At 43.5% G+C, this 19,172-nt stretch overlaps 1 protein-coding gene across 2 annotated transcripts in view; it reads right to left on the bottom strand.

Annotated features, from left to right (window-relative positions):
• Positions 1–19,172, bottom strand: part of cdh4 (cadherin 4, type 1, R-cadherin (retinal)) — a 262,025-nt gene that overhangs the window by 84,897 nt on the left and 157,956 nt on the right. For both annotated transcript variants that reach the window (XM_074612648.1, XM_074612732.1), the window contains exons 4-5: positions 13,004–13,230; positions 3,864–4,046 (exon numbers count right to left, since the gene is read on the bottom strand). In XM_074612648.1, coding sequence (XP_074468749.1) covers positions 3,864–4,046; positions 13,004–13,230 — 410 coding nt within the window. The remainder of the gene's footprint in view (positions 1–3,863; positions 4,047–13,003; positions 13,231–19,172) is intronic.

Raw genomic sequence — 19,172 nt, 5'->3', positions numbered from 1 at the left:
ACTTGCTTTCCTTATTTCTAATATTCTAACATGTTATCCATTGGTTGTAGTTAAAAGAAAAATGTGCCACTTTGTATGTGGATGTTCAATCAGTGTTGATGGTAAATGTAGTTGATTGAAGCAATAAATTCCTCAATGTGTGCCATATTGATAGAGAAAGCCGATTTGTCCTGCTGCGGAGCCTTGTCGGCTGTGCCTATGTACCAGGATGCATGGACGCGAGTGGCAAGTTTGCTAACACCTGACACCTAAACAGAAAAATATAAGCTTAAACATTCTGAATTCAAGTTTCTCTCTTAAGGCCCTGACACACCAAGCCAATGGTTGTCCGTCGGACAGTTTTCGTCCGTTGATGAGCGTCTATTGCCCTATAGTTTTTTCGGCGTGTCCCACTCCATCGGCTCTAGTCTGCCCGTGCCAATTCAGCATGATGAATCTGCGGAGGAGCCCATCGGTGAGAGAAATCACTCTGATTGGCTGTTCGGCTTCAACGAATCAGTGCACGAGAAGAGAAACGGAAGTGAGGAAAGCAAGAAAACACGTAAAGTCAAGAGGGAAAACACAGAAGGCTCTTCTCATTTCGCATCTTCATCTCATCTGATCATTCCAATACACGGATATTTTCACAACGACATGGCGCCTGGAATGAAGCTAAGTGGTGAGTGAAAGTGGCGTGAAAATGGTCGACAAACGCCGCTTTGTTTCATGTACGTATCATAACAACGGCTTGTATATCTGCCGTCCTCGGTCTTCCGGTTTCCCTTTTTGAATGACAAATACAGACTACCGTCACCTGCTGGTGTGGAGAGTCATTTAATCTCACGCAGGAGCAGAATGTACATCAGCTGTAGTCTTTGCGGTGTGCTCAAGTGCAAATTTTTGGCCAAGACAAAGGCGACGTGAGGCGATTCAACTGGTGGCCTTTGTCGCCGCTAGTTCTTTGATGTCGGTTGGTGTGTCTGGGCCTTTATACCGAACTAAGACATTACTTTGTTAACTCTTCATAAAAACACTTCATTCAAACGGGACAGAAACAAAAGAAAACCCACCAAACACGTCTTGGTTAATTTTTCTACTGTTCCCACAATCAACAACTCTGGTTTGGTCAAAATAAATCCTTAATTCACAGAGTAAAATGTGAAAATATGCCGGCTGTAAGAACTGGTGACATACGTGTCCAGTTAAACTTGTTGTTTATTATTGTGAGAACAATAAAACGGTGAATGTCAGCTGAGCTGCACAGCAAAATGTAATCTTTTTGTGTTCTGGGGCCGGATGTATAAATGACGCATATGCAGAGAAATCATGGTTACCATCAAACTGGTGTTAATAAAAGAAGAAGGTGGGGTCAGAATATGTAATTCCTCACATTAATACATACGTCAGAGCAGTCACAAACTGTTTTCTAGAGGCAGCTCTGTGTGATACGGTGGACAAATGGAAATGGAAAAAATTAGATGAGACCAAATCCAATGTTATTTGTTCAGGTTGTAAGTCGATTTCATTAAGAATTCATTATTTTTTTGCAGTCTACGCTTCGCAAATTTAAATTATGGTTGACAAATGCGCATTATAAATGTTCCTGTTAATGACTGTTGCATGGGCAATTGTATTATTCTTTTTTTATTTATTCTGCTTTGATAATTTCCCTAGTTTTATATAATTCATTGCATAATTCAGAGGGAAAAGTCTGTTTGAATGCTACAAACTGAATCCCTATCGACTACCTCCCCAACGTTTGAGTAAAATTCATAAAAGAGATCCACGCAATGTGCACGGCTTTAGAAATCTGACAAAAAGAGTGTGTGTGCATATTTCTTTGAGTCATGAATCTACAGAGTTTTATGCATCTGGCTCCTGGTGTTTGAGCGGTTAAGACATATATCATGTAACAGTTACATCCCCGCTGTGATTCTGGCCAGGAACTTTTGTTTCATCATCGCCTCGTCTCTCTACCTGTGTTTCCTGTCCTTTTATACTTCCATACTATCCAATAAAGGCAAAATGACATAGAAAATCTTAAAGTCTAAAGTAGGGATGTTAATAATTAACCGTTTAACCGTTAACCGACATTAAGCATTTTAACCGATTAACGCTATCGGTTAAAACGGTTAAAAGAATTATAATTAATTAAAAAGCTGAGCAGCTCGTCACTTTAAGGAGAAAAACTGGTCCACCTCAACAGCGCACCTTAAGAGACAGAGACGGAGTTGCAATGATACAGGGAGTCGGCTCCGGTCTCTCCGACGCGCTTGAGCGGAGCGGAGGAGCAGTAGTTTCGTTGCATTTATTCAGCGACAAATAAACTGTACACACACTTCTACACCTGCGTTCACAGCTAGAACGCAACCAACAACACCATTCAAATTCTGGTGACTGACAGAAGTTTATGCAGCACTTTACTGCTTCTGATGTGTATATTTATGTTCTTTGGTGTCACAGAGAGCTCACAAAGAAATATCTGATTACCGGTATAAGCATTATTAGTATCATTAGACTGCAAATAGACTCCATGTTATGATGAATAATAGCAGAGACAGGACTGTACAAAAGCCCCAGATGACTGCTGCAAACGCATAGTGCGAACGTCGGGGAGGACGCACTTTGAGTTCAGGCTGGTGCACGCCAAGGGTAGAGTACGAGCAGGGAGGCATCTGATTGGTTCTTTCCAAGCGGACCGTGAGGCAGTGATTGGTAGACGTTTTTACAGGATTACAGCAGCTACAGATGAAGGCTCTTTTCTGGTCCTCTTTCAGAGCTCATCAGTAATGGATCGCTGTCGGGGTGTATAGACCATTTCAACCAATATAACAAATAGTGTATACTGGAGAACATTGTCAACCCTGCCTTTAATATACCCGCAGACGTGTTTATATACGTGGCCTTTAAATACAGATCAATAAGATCGCTTCCTGAATAGATTTCACGATGAGCAGATTGATTTACTAGTAGTTTATCGTTTGAAATCATGCTGAAATCCCATATCTGCTATCATAAAATCTTGTGGTTGATTTGTTTGCTTTCACGCCACAAACAAACCGCACCAGAGAGACCACTTGGAAGCAAACCCAGACCCGCCTTTTCAAGCTCTCTCGTTTTCGGTTGTTTGGTCCGCACCGGGGTTCGATTGGCAGCTTTTACATCAGCCCAAACTAACCGTACTAACCGGGCAAACAAGCCTGAGTTTGTTTTAACCGAGCCAAACAGTTTAGGTTTGAAAGCACCCTAAATAACATAAAAATATGTTAAACTGCCTTCTTTGATGCAAAATAAATGCAAACGCTAAAGCATTCCTTTAACAAACTCCCCAACGTTAGAACAATATGGACGTCATGATCACCCATCATCAATTCAGATGTGCTGTAATGCGAGATGCAGCGTGATGTGAAAAACAGTTCACCAGCTATATTAACAGGTGTAGGAACACCACGGCGAGAGAGAATACCCCTGAGTAATCCTCAGATCCATTCTTCTGAAACCAAGCATGAAGTGCATATTTGTGTGCTTTCCAAGCAAGGATTATTTTTTTCTCCGCCTGCCTGTCTGTGGCGCCCAGAGGCACAGCAGACAAATCACCTGGCATCATGACTTAAATCGCAGACAAGAGCAGCACTTTTAGCCTGCTGGGTGTGCTTGATAGAAAATACCAGAATGCTGAGTCTCTTGGCCTCATGGTGATTGTGAGAGATATTACTCTATATTCCCCACTCCTCTCTCCTGCCTGACCTAAGTACTTAGAAACAATATATGGCTTGTCTACCCATCTTAGCTTCTCTCTCAGCTGTATAAAAGTTTTGCGGTGCACCAAAGGCGTCCCACAACATGTGTGGTATTTTCTGAAATGAAATAAACACGTCACTCACTCTGACAAGCATGTGAGGGAAGGGTCCTCGGGAGTTTTCAGGCACATTGATAGGCGGGATGACCCAGTCTCTCTTCTGTCGCCTCAGCCCATTGGCGGAGGAGCTCCTCTGATGTTTTCGAGGAAACTTGATCACCCTGGGTTGGGAGTCCCAGGCTCTTGACAGCATTTCTTCAATGCCACCCTGAAAAAGAAAAAAACGTATCATATTATGCCACATCTCAGCATTGAATAACTCGCGCATGTTATCATTTGAAGGGATGCTATTTTGCCCCGACAGGTTGGAAGATGAATCTATAAAAGTGCTGTAAAATGACAAGTTTCCCCCTCTGCTAAAATTGAAACTAAAATACTGGGTGTCACGCTGACAATAAGCCCATTTCGGAAGAGTGGCAGAGCGGCAGACACAAGGAAATATAAATAAACATCATTTTCTGAATGCTGCTGTATCACATTTCTTGAGGCAGTTGGCAAGACACACTTAGCCTGCCCTGAGAAAGCGAGACCTCCCGCAGACTACGTGGCTGGGCTTTTTTATCCACTGCTTTGTCTGAATCCCTGCACAGACTTTCAAGCAGACATTATTCCTGCCCGTCTCTGTCCTCTCTGAAGGCAGAAAACAATGTGACACCGCCCTGTCAGAAGCCTATCATCAGATAAAAGAAGTGTTGATGAAATAGCAGTGTAATAACGAGGGGAGAGACACAGGAGACCGCCCTGCAGTTTTGTTTGGATGTGTGCACTGCTACTTATTTTTGATGTTGAGGTACCTTTGACATCATATAGGACCACGGCATTATGGGTAACTCCTTTGTAGGAATGTACGGGTGTGTATACAGCCCTCTGCTATGACTCCCTCCAGCTGCGGCTGCAGAGAGAAGATTGTGTTCTTTCTCATCTCGCCTGGTGAAACGAGGGTTAGAAGGGTGTGTAAAAGACGGAGTGTTTTTTCCCCCAATCCTCTATGGTGTCCTCCTGTGTAAGATGGTTGTATTGCTGTAATCCACCTAATCCTATTGTTGTCTCTGCGCCCCGTGTACACACACACACACACACACACACACACACACACACACACACACTGAGTGGCAGTGTGTCACTGTCACCTGAAGCACAGTAGAAATCCTCCTGCTCATCCCACCTGGAACACACACAACGCTAGGGATGCACCGATCCAACTTTTTCAGTCCCGATAGCGATACCTTGGGTATCAGCGGATACTGAGTACCAATCCGATTCCAGCGTTTAATTAATAAGCTGTATGCCTCATTGTGTGGAGGTGATCATTCTTTTATGTGTAAGGCAACATCAGGCCTGACTTAAACATTGCTTTCCTTACTTTGTCAAACAAAATGTAACAAATAAATACATAGATATAACTTGTTATTTATTATTAAAATAAGCGCCAGTGCCTACATTTCTTGGAGTATCTTCAACGCTTCATATCCCTAAAATCTGTACGACCTAAACTACAAGGTTATGTAATAATAATATGTCAATAAACCATACTAATTGATAAAAGTATTGAAATTGTGTCATACATACATAAAAAAATAAAAAAATCGGACAAGTTTTTTCATAAAATATTACTAAATAAACACACAAAACATACTGATCGCCAACTATTCCATCATTTTTTTAAGAAAAGAACTCTAAATTCTCTGATTCCAGCTTCTTAAATGTGAATATTTTCTTGTTTCTTTACTCCTCTATAACTGTAAAATTAATATCTTTGAGTTGTGAACAGAACAAGACATTTGAGGACGTCGTCTTGGGTTTTGGGAAACGCTGAACGTCATTTTTCACCATTGTCTGGCACTTACTAGACCAAACATCTAATCGATTGATCGTCAATGAAAATAATCGTTAGTTGCAGCCCTCAATGCTGTTATGATACCGACCAAAATTTGTCTAGCACCAGGTTTTGAAGGCTGTGATAGAGCAAACGTTTCAGGTTCTTAATCATGTTTATTTAACATTGTATTAATGATATAATACATTTTTATATTGTCAATGTACAGTAAGGTATCAAGAATTAAAATTCCTGTATATAATGTATATAAACATTGGATTGATTGAATAGATCGCCCCCGTTGAAGAAGAAGAAGAAGAAGACAGGACCTATACACATGCATTAATGGAGAGATGTCAGAACGCGAGGGCTGCACCTGACCGGCGCCCCGAGCACCTTGGTGCCTTGCTCAAGGGCAGTGCCCAAGAGGCACCTTTCCAGCTACCAGTCCACACTCAGCACTTGATACTTGCAGGGAATTGAACCGGCGACCCTCCGGTTCACAAGCCAAGTCTCTACAGACTGAACTACTGCTGCCCCTATTGTCACCAATGCCTGTTCCAGCTGTATGAGTCAGTATCGGCCCGATACCCAATCCGGTATCGGTGCATCCCTACACAACGCAATCACACAGGCAAACACGTGCACACGAGCGAACACGTTGCACCACCAAACACCAGCCGGCAGTTCATCATATGAGTATACACCTGCTTTGTGAAAGAGGCAGACTATAAGCTGCTGCACCTGAGCAAACAACGTGTATATTTTTCATCTTTTGTTTCAACTCTTCACACATGCACAGCTCAGAGGATTGGACCTCTGGACAGCCGGCGCTGTGTGTTTAGCCGGGCAGGAGCGCGGCGGCGTAGAGGGAGCGGTGCGACCGGGCGGATGGTTAGAGGACAGAGAGAGGAACGAGGAGGGACCAGATGTGTTTCCCAGATAAGATAACCCTCGTTCCGGCTCCACTCATCCAAAACACTCACAGGTACCAACTGGCACGGGGGGGAGGCCGGGATGCTGCCAGCCCCTCTCCACGGGCGGCAGGTGGAATTAGTCTCTGTCTGCCGACGTGTGTGTGTCTCTGTGGCTGTGTGCATATTTGCGGATGCTCATTTGAAACAAGGGGAAAACAAACACAAAAAAACAAACATGCAACGGAGGATCAACAACGCTCTCTGTGGCAGACGACGATGAATCATCAGGACTGTCTCCATGTCAGCGCATATGGACAGTTATAACATATATGAAACTGCGACACTGCTCCTCCTCATCTATCTGCTGCTACCATGATAAAGTCCTTATCTGCCTTTCCCGGCTTACTGCAGAAAAACACAATGAATGAATAGTCGCTCTATACGCCAATCAGCCTGCTGACGTAGGCAGCTCATCAGGCCTGACGATAACAAGGTTGAAGCATCGGATTGGTCGAGCCCCAGCATTCCTTTGGAAATGCTGCCAAAACAGAAAGACGGTCAGGCAGAGAGACAGACACAGAGAGAGACAATGAAAGGGAGACGGCCTTTATTCTAAGTCTGCTTGTGGATGATATCAGCGGCGTAGGGGCTGCATGTGACTGTCACTTTCAAACAGCATGGCAGATGACAGGCTGTTGGCATTGTGACAACATCAGAATTACAAAGGGGAGAAAGAAACACTGGAAAAACTCTCCGCGAGCTGCCGGGAAGAAGGTGCTTATTAGGGTTCGGGGATTTTATTTTGTCTGAATGTGAGTGTGTGTATGAGTTCAGCATGTGTAGTTGTGTTCAGTCAAGCCTGTGTGCACATATGGGAAATCACGATGCAGGCATGTGTGCACACGCGTATAAAAATAACGCATGATGAACATATGTGCGGGTCTGCGTGTGTATGTGCGTGAACACATGACAAGGAGTCGGTTAGTGTGTCCCCCGATGCGCCCGCGGCTCCTGAAACCCAGAGGCAGCCGGGGCCAGCTGGCAGCTCCCTGCTCCCAGGCAGGCTGCACATTGCTGGGGCATTCTTTAGGCCCGAGGCCCCCGAGCCCTGGAGCTGACATCTGGAGGTTATCAGCCTGACAAACAGGCAGAACAATACAATAAGAGTGTGTGTGCTCATTTCCCGTTCTCTGTTCAGTGTGGCTCTGAAGACATTTGAGTCAGGTCTTTTGATGTTTATTTTTTTTATTCCTTTAGTGCTGCGGTTCCCTTTTGCTGGTTCGCTATGATAAAAAAAAGAGATCACAGTGCTCGTCTTCAGTCAGGAGTATGTTCTCCCATGAGATCTCTCAAAGTGGAGAAAGATAACATTTAAATCTAACTTTGTATAATAAAGTATTGAAATGCTCATAGTTGCTATTAGCCTGTTGAGAGTTTCCAGTCAGGACTGTCAACGTAATCAGGCTATAATCACAAAGTTAAAGCACACAGCAAAAGCACAACCATCCAACCCCCGCCGCCGGTGTTGCTTTTCAATGACCAGTGGACCCCAGGGTCCTACGTTCCACCCTTCTGCCGGCCTTCTCTGTAATCTACCACGAACAGGTGAGGCTGTCTGGGGAGAGTGCGGTAAAAATGCAAATCAAATAAGCACTAAAACCAGCTCCGGCAACCGGTCGACTCCAAATCCAGTGGTGCATAACTGATGGGCTCTAAGCTGGTGGGGAAGTCAAACCAACGTGCCATGAAATCAGTACGAGTTGGAGAGCACTCGACGAGAGGCCCTACCTGTGTGAGGTGTGATAGCCTGAGTACATAGACACAGCGGAGAGGGCTCTCAGGTCAAAGATGCTCCACACTTCAACTACTGTGGTATTGTACACAAAAATGAAATAGTAAAATGAGCTGGTTGATCACGGAGCACGCTCCAAGTATGCTAATTCCTGCTGCTACAACAGCACAGTGAGAAACTAAGCCAGTTATTAGAACCAAATCACTGGTGCTGTACGACAAAGTGAGCATAGCAAGAGCCACAGTAGATTCTGTGTTGAAGCCAATTCATCTGAGTAGAGATGAACCAACACTACAACAGCTCTCTCCACACATTATCACATGTCTCTGCCCTAAATGAGCTGCTATTTGAGCTGCCTGTCTTTTAATCAGCATTAAGAAGAAGAGGATATCCTCCATGTTGATAACGCAGAGATACTGTAGGCTGCGGTTAGGTGATGCGATTATGATAACCTCTTTACTAACTATTGACTTACAGAACAAAGAGATGGGCTCAGATAACAACTACTCGCCTCTGTGTGTGTATACCAACCTGGAAAAGGAAAAAGGGCCACACTTCAATCCCCAAAAATCAAACTGGCTTCACTAGTCTATAATGCTATATTTCAAAGGAGACAGTTTAGCTCAACTGTCTCACTTTAGCTTAACTGCAGGGACGTCGTCGGTCGGGAACGTGTCATCAGCAATAATGTAGAATTCACACCAGAGCAGCGGCGAAGTGCGGCAAGCTGCCATGCAATGTCTATGAAAAGCTGCCGCTCCCGAGCTCCTCGAGCTGAGGGCCGTTTAATTCTGCAGCGAAGTGCGGCCAAACAAAAGTTGGTAAATGTTTAACTCTTAGCAGCAAAGTGCGGCCAGAGAATACCTGCAGCCAGGGTTGGATATAAACTTTTTTTCCACCTGCCACTGTGGCTGGTGGAATCCAAAATCTACCGGCCACCTTTGTCTTTTTTGGTTGGTAAGTGAGGGCAAATTTAGCAGCCACTTGCATATGTTACTGGCATTTGGCTGGTGGCTGGTGCTACTTTCGAAACCGCAGCCAATCAGTGAACAAACCCTGTGACTCCAGTTACATGTTGACCTATATTACAAAGAATTTCTTCCCGCCTGAAACACATGAACACGCCTCCTGGCCGCACTTTGCCACTGCCTGGTGTGAATTCGGCGTACCCACCATATGAGAGCAGTGCAGAACTAAAAGGCATGTGCTGGCAGCCCGGCTACGTCAGGAGAAGCTCGGATTACACCACAGACAGAGGGAGAGAGACTTCATTCTCTGCTCAGGTAGACATTACTCCACTATATCTTCACAGAGCAAATAGTTGTTTGCTGCTATATTAATGCTCTGGATATCATACAGAGAACCTTAAAACTGTAAACATGGCACACATTAAACCTGTAAACACTAAGCATAGTGAACACGTTAGCATGCCAGCGTTAGCATTTAACTTAAAGCACTACTGTGCCGTCTATTCTTGTGTAGTTGTTTTGGCTAATAATGTTGTTATTGTGCATTTCTTATTCACCATCAGTGTTTTCTCTCTCAATAGCACAAACTGTCAAACTGAAGCAGCGAGACAGAGGAGGCAGCGGGGAACAGGAAGTCCAGATGGACTGAACAACATGACCTTGGCCACAGAGTCAGAGCCTTGTCTGCAGGGCCGTTTGACCTGATGGAAGGTCACAGATCTGAACCTGACTCTCTGTAGGGACTGACTTTCTGCTTAGTGGAGGTCAAATGATGGGATAGCTGTATTCTAAAATGTTCTGGATAGTTCAAAATGTAACAAATGAAATAGTCAGCCACACGAAATAAGTTTACAGCAAAACTACGATCACTTAGCGATGTCATCCTTCCCACTCAAGTCATAAATAGTAGGTGTCAGTGAGGACAATCTGTTTAAAAGGGGGATTTTTCAGACTTGTCGAGGTTGTTTCACAAAATTCCTCAAATTGTATGCAGTTTTATTAATGCGGGTCCATTAAAAATGTTAGTATAGGACTGTACAGCATGTAACAAGCAACAAATATATAAATAAATTCAATTAACCATCAACCAAAGTGTATTTTTGGTTCCTTGCTTGAATAGGCATTCTTCACCCATGTTCCCATCTCACTTTATCCTGTAGCCCATACTATATTCTAATAATTACACTTTTTAATGAAACAGGTGTTCATCTTTAGTTCTCCTCGGGGCGTACCAGGAGATTGGAACTAAAGTCTACCATAGCACCTATTTATAGCATCTGAGTAGAACGGTGACAAGAACACATGTAAACACCGTTCTGGCAGAAATACATACCATACTGTACGTATAAAAGCTGGTTTTCAAATTTCCATGTGATTAGAGAAAACACATTTATTTCTTGTTCAATTATTGAATCTTTCTGCAGCTCCGTGATGTGGCGAACATAATTATACGTCGAAACTACATCACCTGGTCCTCGCAGACTCCGCCGGAGTGGAACATTAGCTCAATCAATGTCAATTATTTCCCCGTCTCCATTATTGCACTGCCAGGAGTGGGCAGAATTTTAATCCCCACTCTGCAATTGCTTTAGCGACACGACTCTCTGGCTTTTTGTCATGATTAGAAACATGACTGAACATTAAGCCTGATGGCGTTCAACAAGTAGTTGAGGAAAAATGATAATGGGTTTGTCGCTCAACAAAGTGCAGCAGCACGGTGGTGGAAGTCGGTAACAGTAGCTATACATTTGGTCTCCGTTAGCTAATAGAGCCTTGACAGCAAATAGGACCATGTCTCTACTTGTCACATACAAGGAAAGAACTGCATCTTGTGCACGCACTGTTAAACACAAAGACCGTGTACATGGTGTGTACATGCAGGGTGAGAGAGACAGGGGAAAGTGCTCTTACTGTATGAATTAACGTTTCTGATCAGCTCCTTTATCAGGAAGCTGCTTCACACTTTCTCCAGTAAACAATGAAGCATATCTAATCAGACAAACAACTTAGGATCGGGGGTTTAATAGCATTTTATTGAATCCAAATCCAGCTTCAAATCCTCTAATCAAATCTAAATCCTTTTTGAATATTTTTATCAAATATAATTAGGTTTAACTTTCAACACTTGCAAGTGACTGAAGTTGAAAATATCTAAAACAAAGATCTGTAATCACCGTTTGTTGACTGATTAGGCAGAAACAGCTTCAATGCTGTATCAAATGTTAATTAAATGCATGAAATACCTCCTTACTTCTACACCCTATTTTTCAAAAGCTATTTGCTCTGAATAATAAAGTTAAAATATTAATATTATATGCATAAGATTCTCCTGAAAATGATGCGACGCGGTCAGCTAGATCACTTCAAGAGAAGAGTAGCCACTTGGTCTCACTAAACTATCAAAACACACAGGTCATTGAGTGGTGTTACATTCATGTAGTGATGTTTCCCTCACAAAGGATCTTTGGCTGAGTGTGCAGAGAGCACATTAACAATGTAACAAAGGTTTCATTCTGTTTATTCCAGGCTGTTAGTAGCTATAACTACAAAAAGAAATGCATTTTAATTTGTATATACCTGGCATTCGGAGCCCAACACTAAAACAACCACACAGCAAACGTAGTAGGCTGTGGCTCAGGACCGCTCGTCGTCCACTAATCAGAAGGTCGGTGGTTCAATCCCAGGCCCCTGCAGTCTACATGTTGACGTGTCGGGCAAGATACTGAAACACAAATTGCTCCCAATGGCTGTGCCATCAGCGTGTGAGTGTGTGTGAATGTTTATCGCTCCAGATGAGCAGGCGGCACCTTGTATGGTAGCCTCTGCCACCAGTTTATCAATGTGTGTTTGAATGCTGGCTTTGGGTGGTCCCTAACACTATAAAAGTGCAATATAAATATATACATTTTTACCATTTAGCAGCATAAACTAATACCATCATAACGCCAGAACCTTACTCAACATTAACACCTTCCACCTCTGGAAAGTTTATTTGGACAGAAGATAATTTATAACTTTAACGGCAGCTGGATTCTCACAATCACGCGAGAATCACGGGATCACATATCACACGAAAATCCATCTTGTCAGGCTTCAAGAAATCGTTTGTGTCCGGCCAGCCAGAGCACGGACCAATCAGTGTCCTGTGAGAAGCTACGGGCGTGGCCTATAGATGTGTGTAACGACACGTTATAAACAACAATGGCGGATCCTGACTGAAGAAGTTATCGTAGATGCTGTAATAGCATCAGTTATATCAGAACTGGAGAGTATTTCTTCATTGAAAGAAGAGCAAAGAACGACTCTGAAGGCTTTTCTCGATGGAAAAGATGTTTTAACTTTCCGACTGGCTTCAGCAAGAGTTTGATTGACAGATGGTTCATCCAATCACCTGCCTGGTATTTTTTTTAAAGTGCCTGCCCTTTTCCCAACAGTTTCAAATGACGGTTCCTCAGATGTGTAACGAACCATCTGGCAGGTCAGGTTGGATAAGTATGGGTCAGATGGGAAAACAGCTTTACAGCAATGGTCAAGCAGGCAGTGCCAGTGATAAACAGCCAGTGTGTTATGGTTAGTTGATAGCTTGTTAAATTGGTAATGTAATCATGAGGAAACAGTTCTAGCGGTGTGCCCTTGTGTTTATGTATTCCTGAATGTGTTCTCCCTCGTTACCTTTGTCAGGGCTAAAGGATGAGGATGTCCGGCCAGGGCTAGCTTCACGGTGGTCTCCCAGATGTGCGGGTCATGGAGCCCCCGGGCGGTCACCATGAACTGGACGGGCTCCGACAGGTTGGCCAGCTCCTGCTCGGCGTACACCGACCCATCGGACCTCACGCTGAAGTTGGGGTCGCTGCTGACGAAGCCCACCTCTCTGCTGCGCTGGCAATCCTCAAACTTCACTGCAGAGACGGACAGAAAGGGGAGAGAATTACAGAGCAGCACAGTGAGATTTACTCTGCGAGGTGTTCGCAAATCCTTGACACATCTGGCACGTTTAAGATTAACCTGCATCCATCACGACGTATCTTGAAATATCCCTTCTGCTGTCACTTGTGATTCCCCACTTTGACGTCTTTGGCAAAACAAACTGCTTATCTGCTCCTGGACCGGAATACACGGGGGGGCAAACCTAATTCTTTTTCATATCATTCTTTTCTCAAACTAGACGGATAGCGATGTCAAAACAGCGTTTCCCTCGGCTTCTCCGGGGAAAGCACGACGAGAAGGTCTAAAGCACATTAGGCTGACTGGGCTGATTGCGCTCCATGCTTTGCTGCCAGGCACATGGAGCAAGGTCTGGAATGACATTTGGAGGGTTCAGCTTGACTGAGACAAAAGAAAGGGAGCTGTGAGTACTCCAGAGGAATGTACCGCATGTGTCTGTAGGAGCAGTATGGAAGGATAGTTTGGGTAAAGGGGGTGTTGGCAGTCTTTGTGCTCCACATATAAGTAAAGGGTCACAGAGAGACAGGCAGAGACACGGTGTTGGACCGTTGAGTGCATCAGTGCAGATTCTCCAGTGACTGCTGACATGAATACTCCATTACACCACACAAAACACAGCAGACACCAAGGGAACACAACAAAGAAATAAAAATGATTAGTAATGCTATAATTTACGTTATTTTAACAGTTTATTGTTGCACACATTATAACATTTTACTATACAGTATATATAAGTATTTGTTAATGATTAAGATTATGGCTGTCAAAGTTAACATGATAATTATGCCTTAATGCAAATTTGTTTAAACGCCACTAATTTCTTTAATGCATTAACGCAACTTGCAATTTCTAGGTTGTAACAGGCTCAGTTTTAAAGCTAGAGTGAAAATACTGGCATCATATGAAACTAGAAAGGAATCCATTAGTACCAAACATGTCATACTAGCTTGTCGGGATGGACGTTAAATAACGCTCCAAACTTGCGCTGGCAAACTGGCAAGGCCATTTTCAAAGGGGTCACTTGACCTCTGACCTCAAGATATGTGTGAAATGGGTTCTATGGGTAACGGCGGACCATTTTTGTGTCAAATTATTGATTCCTTAAGTAAGCATCCGTGTAATAAGCAGGATAATGTACAGCGAGGGGGTCATTGTTGTGAAATAAACCCTTCAGGGCGGTGCGAGACCCCACCACTTCACGTCAGTGCTGCATCGCCCTGTCAGGGTTTATTTCACAACAATGACCGGGTCACTGTACAATATCCCTCACTTAAAAAACTATCAATTTACAGTTTATAAATGATGGTTGTTATAAAGTGTTACCGAAACCAACAGGCTCAGACACGATTATTTGGAAAACCCTTTCTTTTCATTGCCAAATTGAATCAACACTCACACTGCATCATTATCCCATGATTCATAGCGTGATGCAATGGCACGAATGACTGATCTGTTGTTTTCAACATGTCTATTATGTTAAAAACACACCATCCCCCGTCTCCCTCTACCCCCAAGTTGAAACGCATGTGCTCTGAATGATGTTATCTCACAAACTCTGCCTGCTGATAACAAGACAAATTGATTTCATAAATCACCCGGGGAACAGATCGCCTGTTATGAGCTACTGCGGCGTGATTTCCCCCCCCAAAAAAAAAAAATTCCAGCGTGAAGAATTCTGCACAGCAAGCTTTTTATCAAGCCATCTATTTAATTTATTGCCCAGCTTCCTGTCAAAAGCAGCTCCCAAACAACAGGCTAATAAAGCATGAGATCTCCTTGGCCACCGCGACTTAGCGTCACACAAACGAGCCCGCTTGTTTTCAACCTCTGAGTAATTGCGTGCATAATGAGACGGACGGTGAACACAGTTTTGACAATGCGTGCATCTGTCTGTGTTGGCGAATGCAAATCCGTATTTTCATTAAAAAAAGCGGAGAACAATCCTTATGTGAGTGATAAGCTTTGTGTGGGTAAGTGATTGCCTCACTTTGGGGATCATTTATCAAGGCGGGGAGGGCGATCTAACATCAGGTTGTGACAATATGACACAGACCTGCTTGAATCGTCCGCAGATGAATTGTGATGGCAGGCATGTATTATGTAAATGACTTCAATTAGCTTGAACTGAGCAGGCTAATTGTTGTCACTTAGGAGGGTCTCTTGTGGTGCAGCTGGAGAAGCGGGGCTTAAGAACGGACGCGCTGCAAAGCGCTGCTCGTGAATGCGTGCGGCTGTGTGTGGATTAAATTCACAGCTAGTTTGAGAATGTCTCTCCTCAGCTGGTGCATATATTAATATGGATGTTAATTCAACAATAAAACCAGCGAGGCCTCCGAGGGTCGGTGTGATGCCCCGTGCGCTGCCAGTTGGCATGGGAACACACACATGTGGTCTGTGAGGCATTGCCATTATGCAGCATTGTTAGAGGAATGACTTTGATTTTCCGTTAGGGCACCGGGCCACCTCTCAGTTTGCCATTCACCGCCTACTGGTGTATAGCCGCGAGACCACGACCCTGATTTTTTAACACATCTACTTAGTGTGAAGACATTCATAAACGCTTTGCTATTCATTAAAAATCCTGTTCACAAAGCACATTCAAATCAGGTGGTGGGATCTGATCTGCCACGCTGGTAAATGGAGATGAAAGCAGCCGAAAGAGACAACACTGAGACGAGATACTGATAGAGAAGCTATGTGTGTGTGTGCGTCAGAGAGAGAGAGAGAGGGAGGGAGATGGTCGGATAAAACAAGAAGGAGGGGGAGGAAGATACTGTAGCACACAGAAAAAAGAGATTAAATATATAATATTAAACCGTAATTGCAACACTTTTCTCGGCCTTGGTTTTAAGACAAGAGGAGCTAATGTGCAGACGTAGCAATGCAGATTATTCATTGCCGTGGCATCATAATGGAAATAGAACCAGTGAGTGAAGACGAACGCTGTTGATAACTAATCTGTGCTTATTTGTTGTAATTGTTCTCGGTGCATGTAATTCGTTTTGTCATGTTACGCTTGGCAAACTACGGCATCCCTTAGTATGGAAAATTGAACTTGAAATGAATAAACGAAGACGAGGCTTCAGGCTGACGGCCCTGAAGGTCAGTAGACCCGCAGTCCTTCATCTATTAATAATCACATACATATTTTACTGCAGGTTCAATCAATGCTGCCACCGGACTTAACTTCATCACCTGGTCAGCTCATCTGAATAGAAGGAACAGAGGAATGGGCGGGTCTGGCCTCCGGCTATGTCGGAGAGCTGAATACATTCACTGCGTACATGAACTATATATAGTTACTTCACAACCCTTTGTATGTCTTCTGTATGTAGTTATGAAAAGAAATAAATGATTTCTATTAGTCTTCACAGATGCTCAGATGATAAAATCACGCACTAACACAAGGACATCAGGCTTTGCTGCCAGATATCTCCAGGCAGCTCCATTCAGCCACTCTTCTATGAATGTTTAAGGGTTAAGTGTGTGGAAGCCAGCGGGTTTAAACCATTCTGAACATATTATTTTCAACAGCTCTAAGCTAATAGACCCAATCGACATGTATTAGTCACATCTGGGGTTCAGATATTGTCTAAATGAGCTTCTCTCAGTGAGCTTTTGATTGATTTAGAAGATCAACAAAATATCTAATAGGAGACATCATGATTCTAATGATGCAACTACAGTATTAGTTGATTAATCGATTAGTTAATCAACAGAAAAGTAATCGGTAACTATTGTGATAATCCATTTATGGCTGAAATTAAAGATTATTTTCATTGTCGATTAATCTGTTTATTATTTTCTCGATTAATCAATTAGTTGTTTGGTCTTTAAAATAATAAAATAAAATAAAATAATTTAATAGCTGACAACTAATCAAGTAATCGTTGAACCTCTAAATCCATTAAAGGTGTCAGTAATTTTTCAAGCTAAAATTCTTAAACATTTGCTGGTTAAAGCTTCTCAAATGTGATGATTTGCTGCTTTTCATTATCATGTCTGATTATAAGTGAATATTTGTTGGTTTTGGACTGTTATAGCAGGCACCTTTCCCTATTGTTTGACATTTTATAGACAAAACGATTAATCAATCAATTGAGAAAATAGACGGCAGATTAACCGATATTGAGTTGCAGTCTAGTTGCAGTCATAGACTGTATATAAGAAGAGGACGTAGTCACCGTGACGTCACCCATTGGTTTGTGGACTGCCGTTTGAAGCCTCGTTTGAAGCCGTCGCCATCTTGCTTGTTTTGCAACCAGAAGTGACACGAGAGGGTGGAGCTAAGCACAACTGAATTCTGACAATAACAATTAACTTTCATGAACTGAAAACACGCTGTGAAAGGGTTAAAGTTCTTAGACGAAAACACGAACGACTCTCAGACTGGACAACTCTGTGATCTGTCAATCACAAGGTAGCCACGCCCCTAAAGCATCCCCTGCTTTATGGTCTATTTGACTCTAAATGGGACCATAATTTACTAAATGAACATCATGCTGTATTGAAGAAGACTTGAAACTAGCGATTGAGACCATAAACTCATGTTTACAATGTTTACTGAGGTAATAACTCAAGAGAGAAGTAGGCTCATTTTCTCATAGACTTCTATACAATCAGACTTCTTTCAGAGGAGTCGCCCCCTGCTGGCTGTTAGAAAGAATGCAAGTTTAAGGCACTTCAGCTTTGGCTTCACTTTTCAGACCCGGAGGATGCCGCCAGGTTGCAGCCCTACATGATACCACACTGGGTGGTCTTATTTACCCAGCATGCATCGCTCTGTCAGCATGAAGTCTGTCAGGAAAACTCACTGTGTTCAATTTTTCAAGACCTCTCTGCAGCCTGAAGCTTGAATGAGTTTCTGCATGCAAACAGCGTGGCCTAAAATATGAATAAATGCGTTGGAATTACTGTATACTGTTTGTATATTACTGTAAAACACACATGGATGATGATGAAGTGTGCGCTCTATGGGAAGGCTGATAGTGTTGCTTCAAACTGCCGTCTCAGCAGTTCAGAGTCAGCAAACAGTCTAAACTATAAAAGCAGGGACAATTTTGTGCCTTGCTGGTCGTGGTAACAGCCTTCTGACTCAAAGATCTATTATGTCAATTCCCTTCTTCATCTATGAGTGTATCAATGTGTGTGTGTGTCCCTGTGCTTTGCCTTGGTTTCCAAGGCAAAACATCAGGGTTATAAAACCACCAGCTCAAGTGTGTGTTTGCATTCTGTTCTTCTATTTTGTAGCGCCGGTCGGCCTCTGTGTCCCTGTGTCCCTGTGTGAGCATCTCTGAGTGTATCTGAGTGTGCATGTATTGTGTGTGAGTGTGTGTGTCAGTGTGTTCTGTATATTTTAGTGCGTCCTGCCATCCACAGCGGTGTTTGGCAGGCTGCTGAGGCTGGTGTCATTCTGCTCGGCTGCCCTTCTCTGGACTCGTACGGCAGAGAACATGCTGTCCAACAGAGCGACTAGCGCGGCACAGACGCGGCTAAAACAGAGCGGGCAAGCAGCCGTGACTGCCGACCACCGAGTCCTCCACACACACACACACATATATACACACACACAGAGAGAGAGACACGCTTATGCTCTTTGTCTCTTCCTGCTTGTAGATCCACGACAATACCCTAGGGGAGGCCAAAGCCGCTCTTGTATCTTGTATGGAAACATTACATGTGCATAATGTAGAGGACAGGTAGCGACTCTGCACAGGCTTGTTTTGTGCATCCACATGGAGCATGCTCCCCTCATCCCTCTGCATCCGCCTACACCGTGTTCACTTGTCGACCGCACACGCCTCCCCTCTCCTCCCTGCCATTCTCTCCTCATACTGTCACCCGTCTCCTCCACTTCCCTGTTCTCCAGAGTCACAGCTCCACCGTCCTCCTTTCC

Source organism: Sebastes fasciatus, chromosome 1 (assembly GCF_043250625.1).
Source record: "Sebastes fasciatus isolate fSebFas1 chromosome 1, fSebFas1.pri, whole genome shotgun sequence".
Lineage (NCBI taxonomy): Eukaryota > Metazoa > Chordata > Actinopteri > Perciformes > Sebastidae > Sebastes > Sebastes fasciatus.
This window is presented reverse-complemented; position numbering and strand designations above follow the sequence as displayed.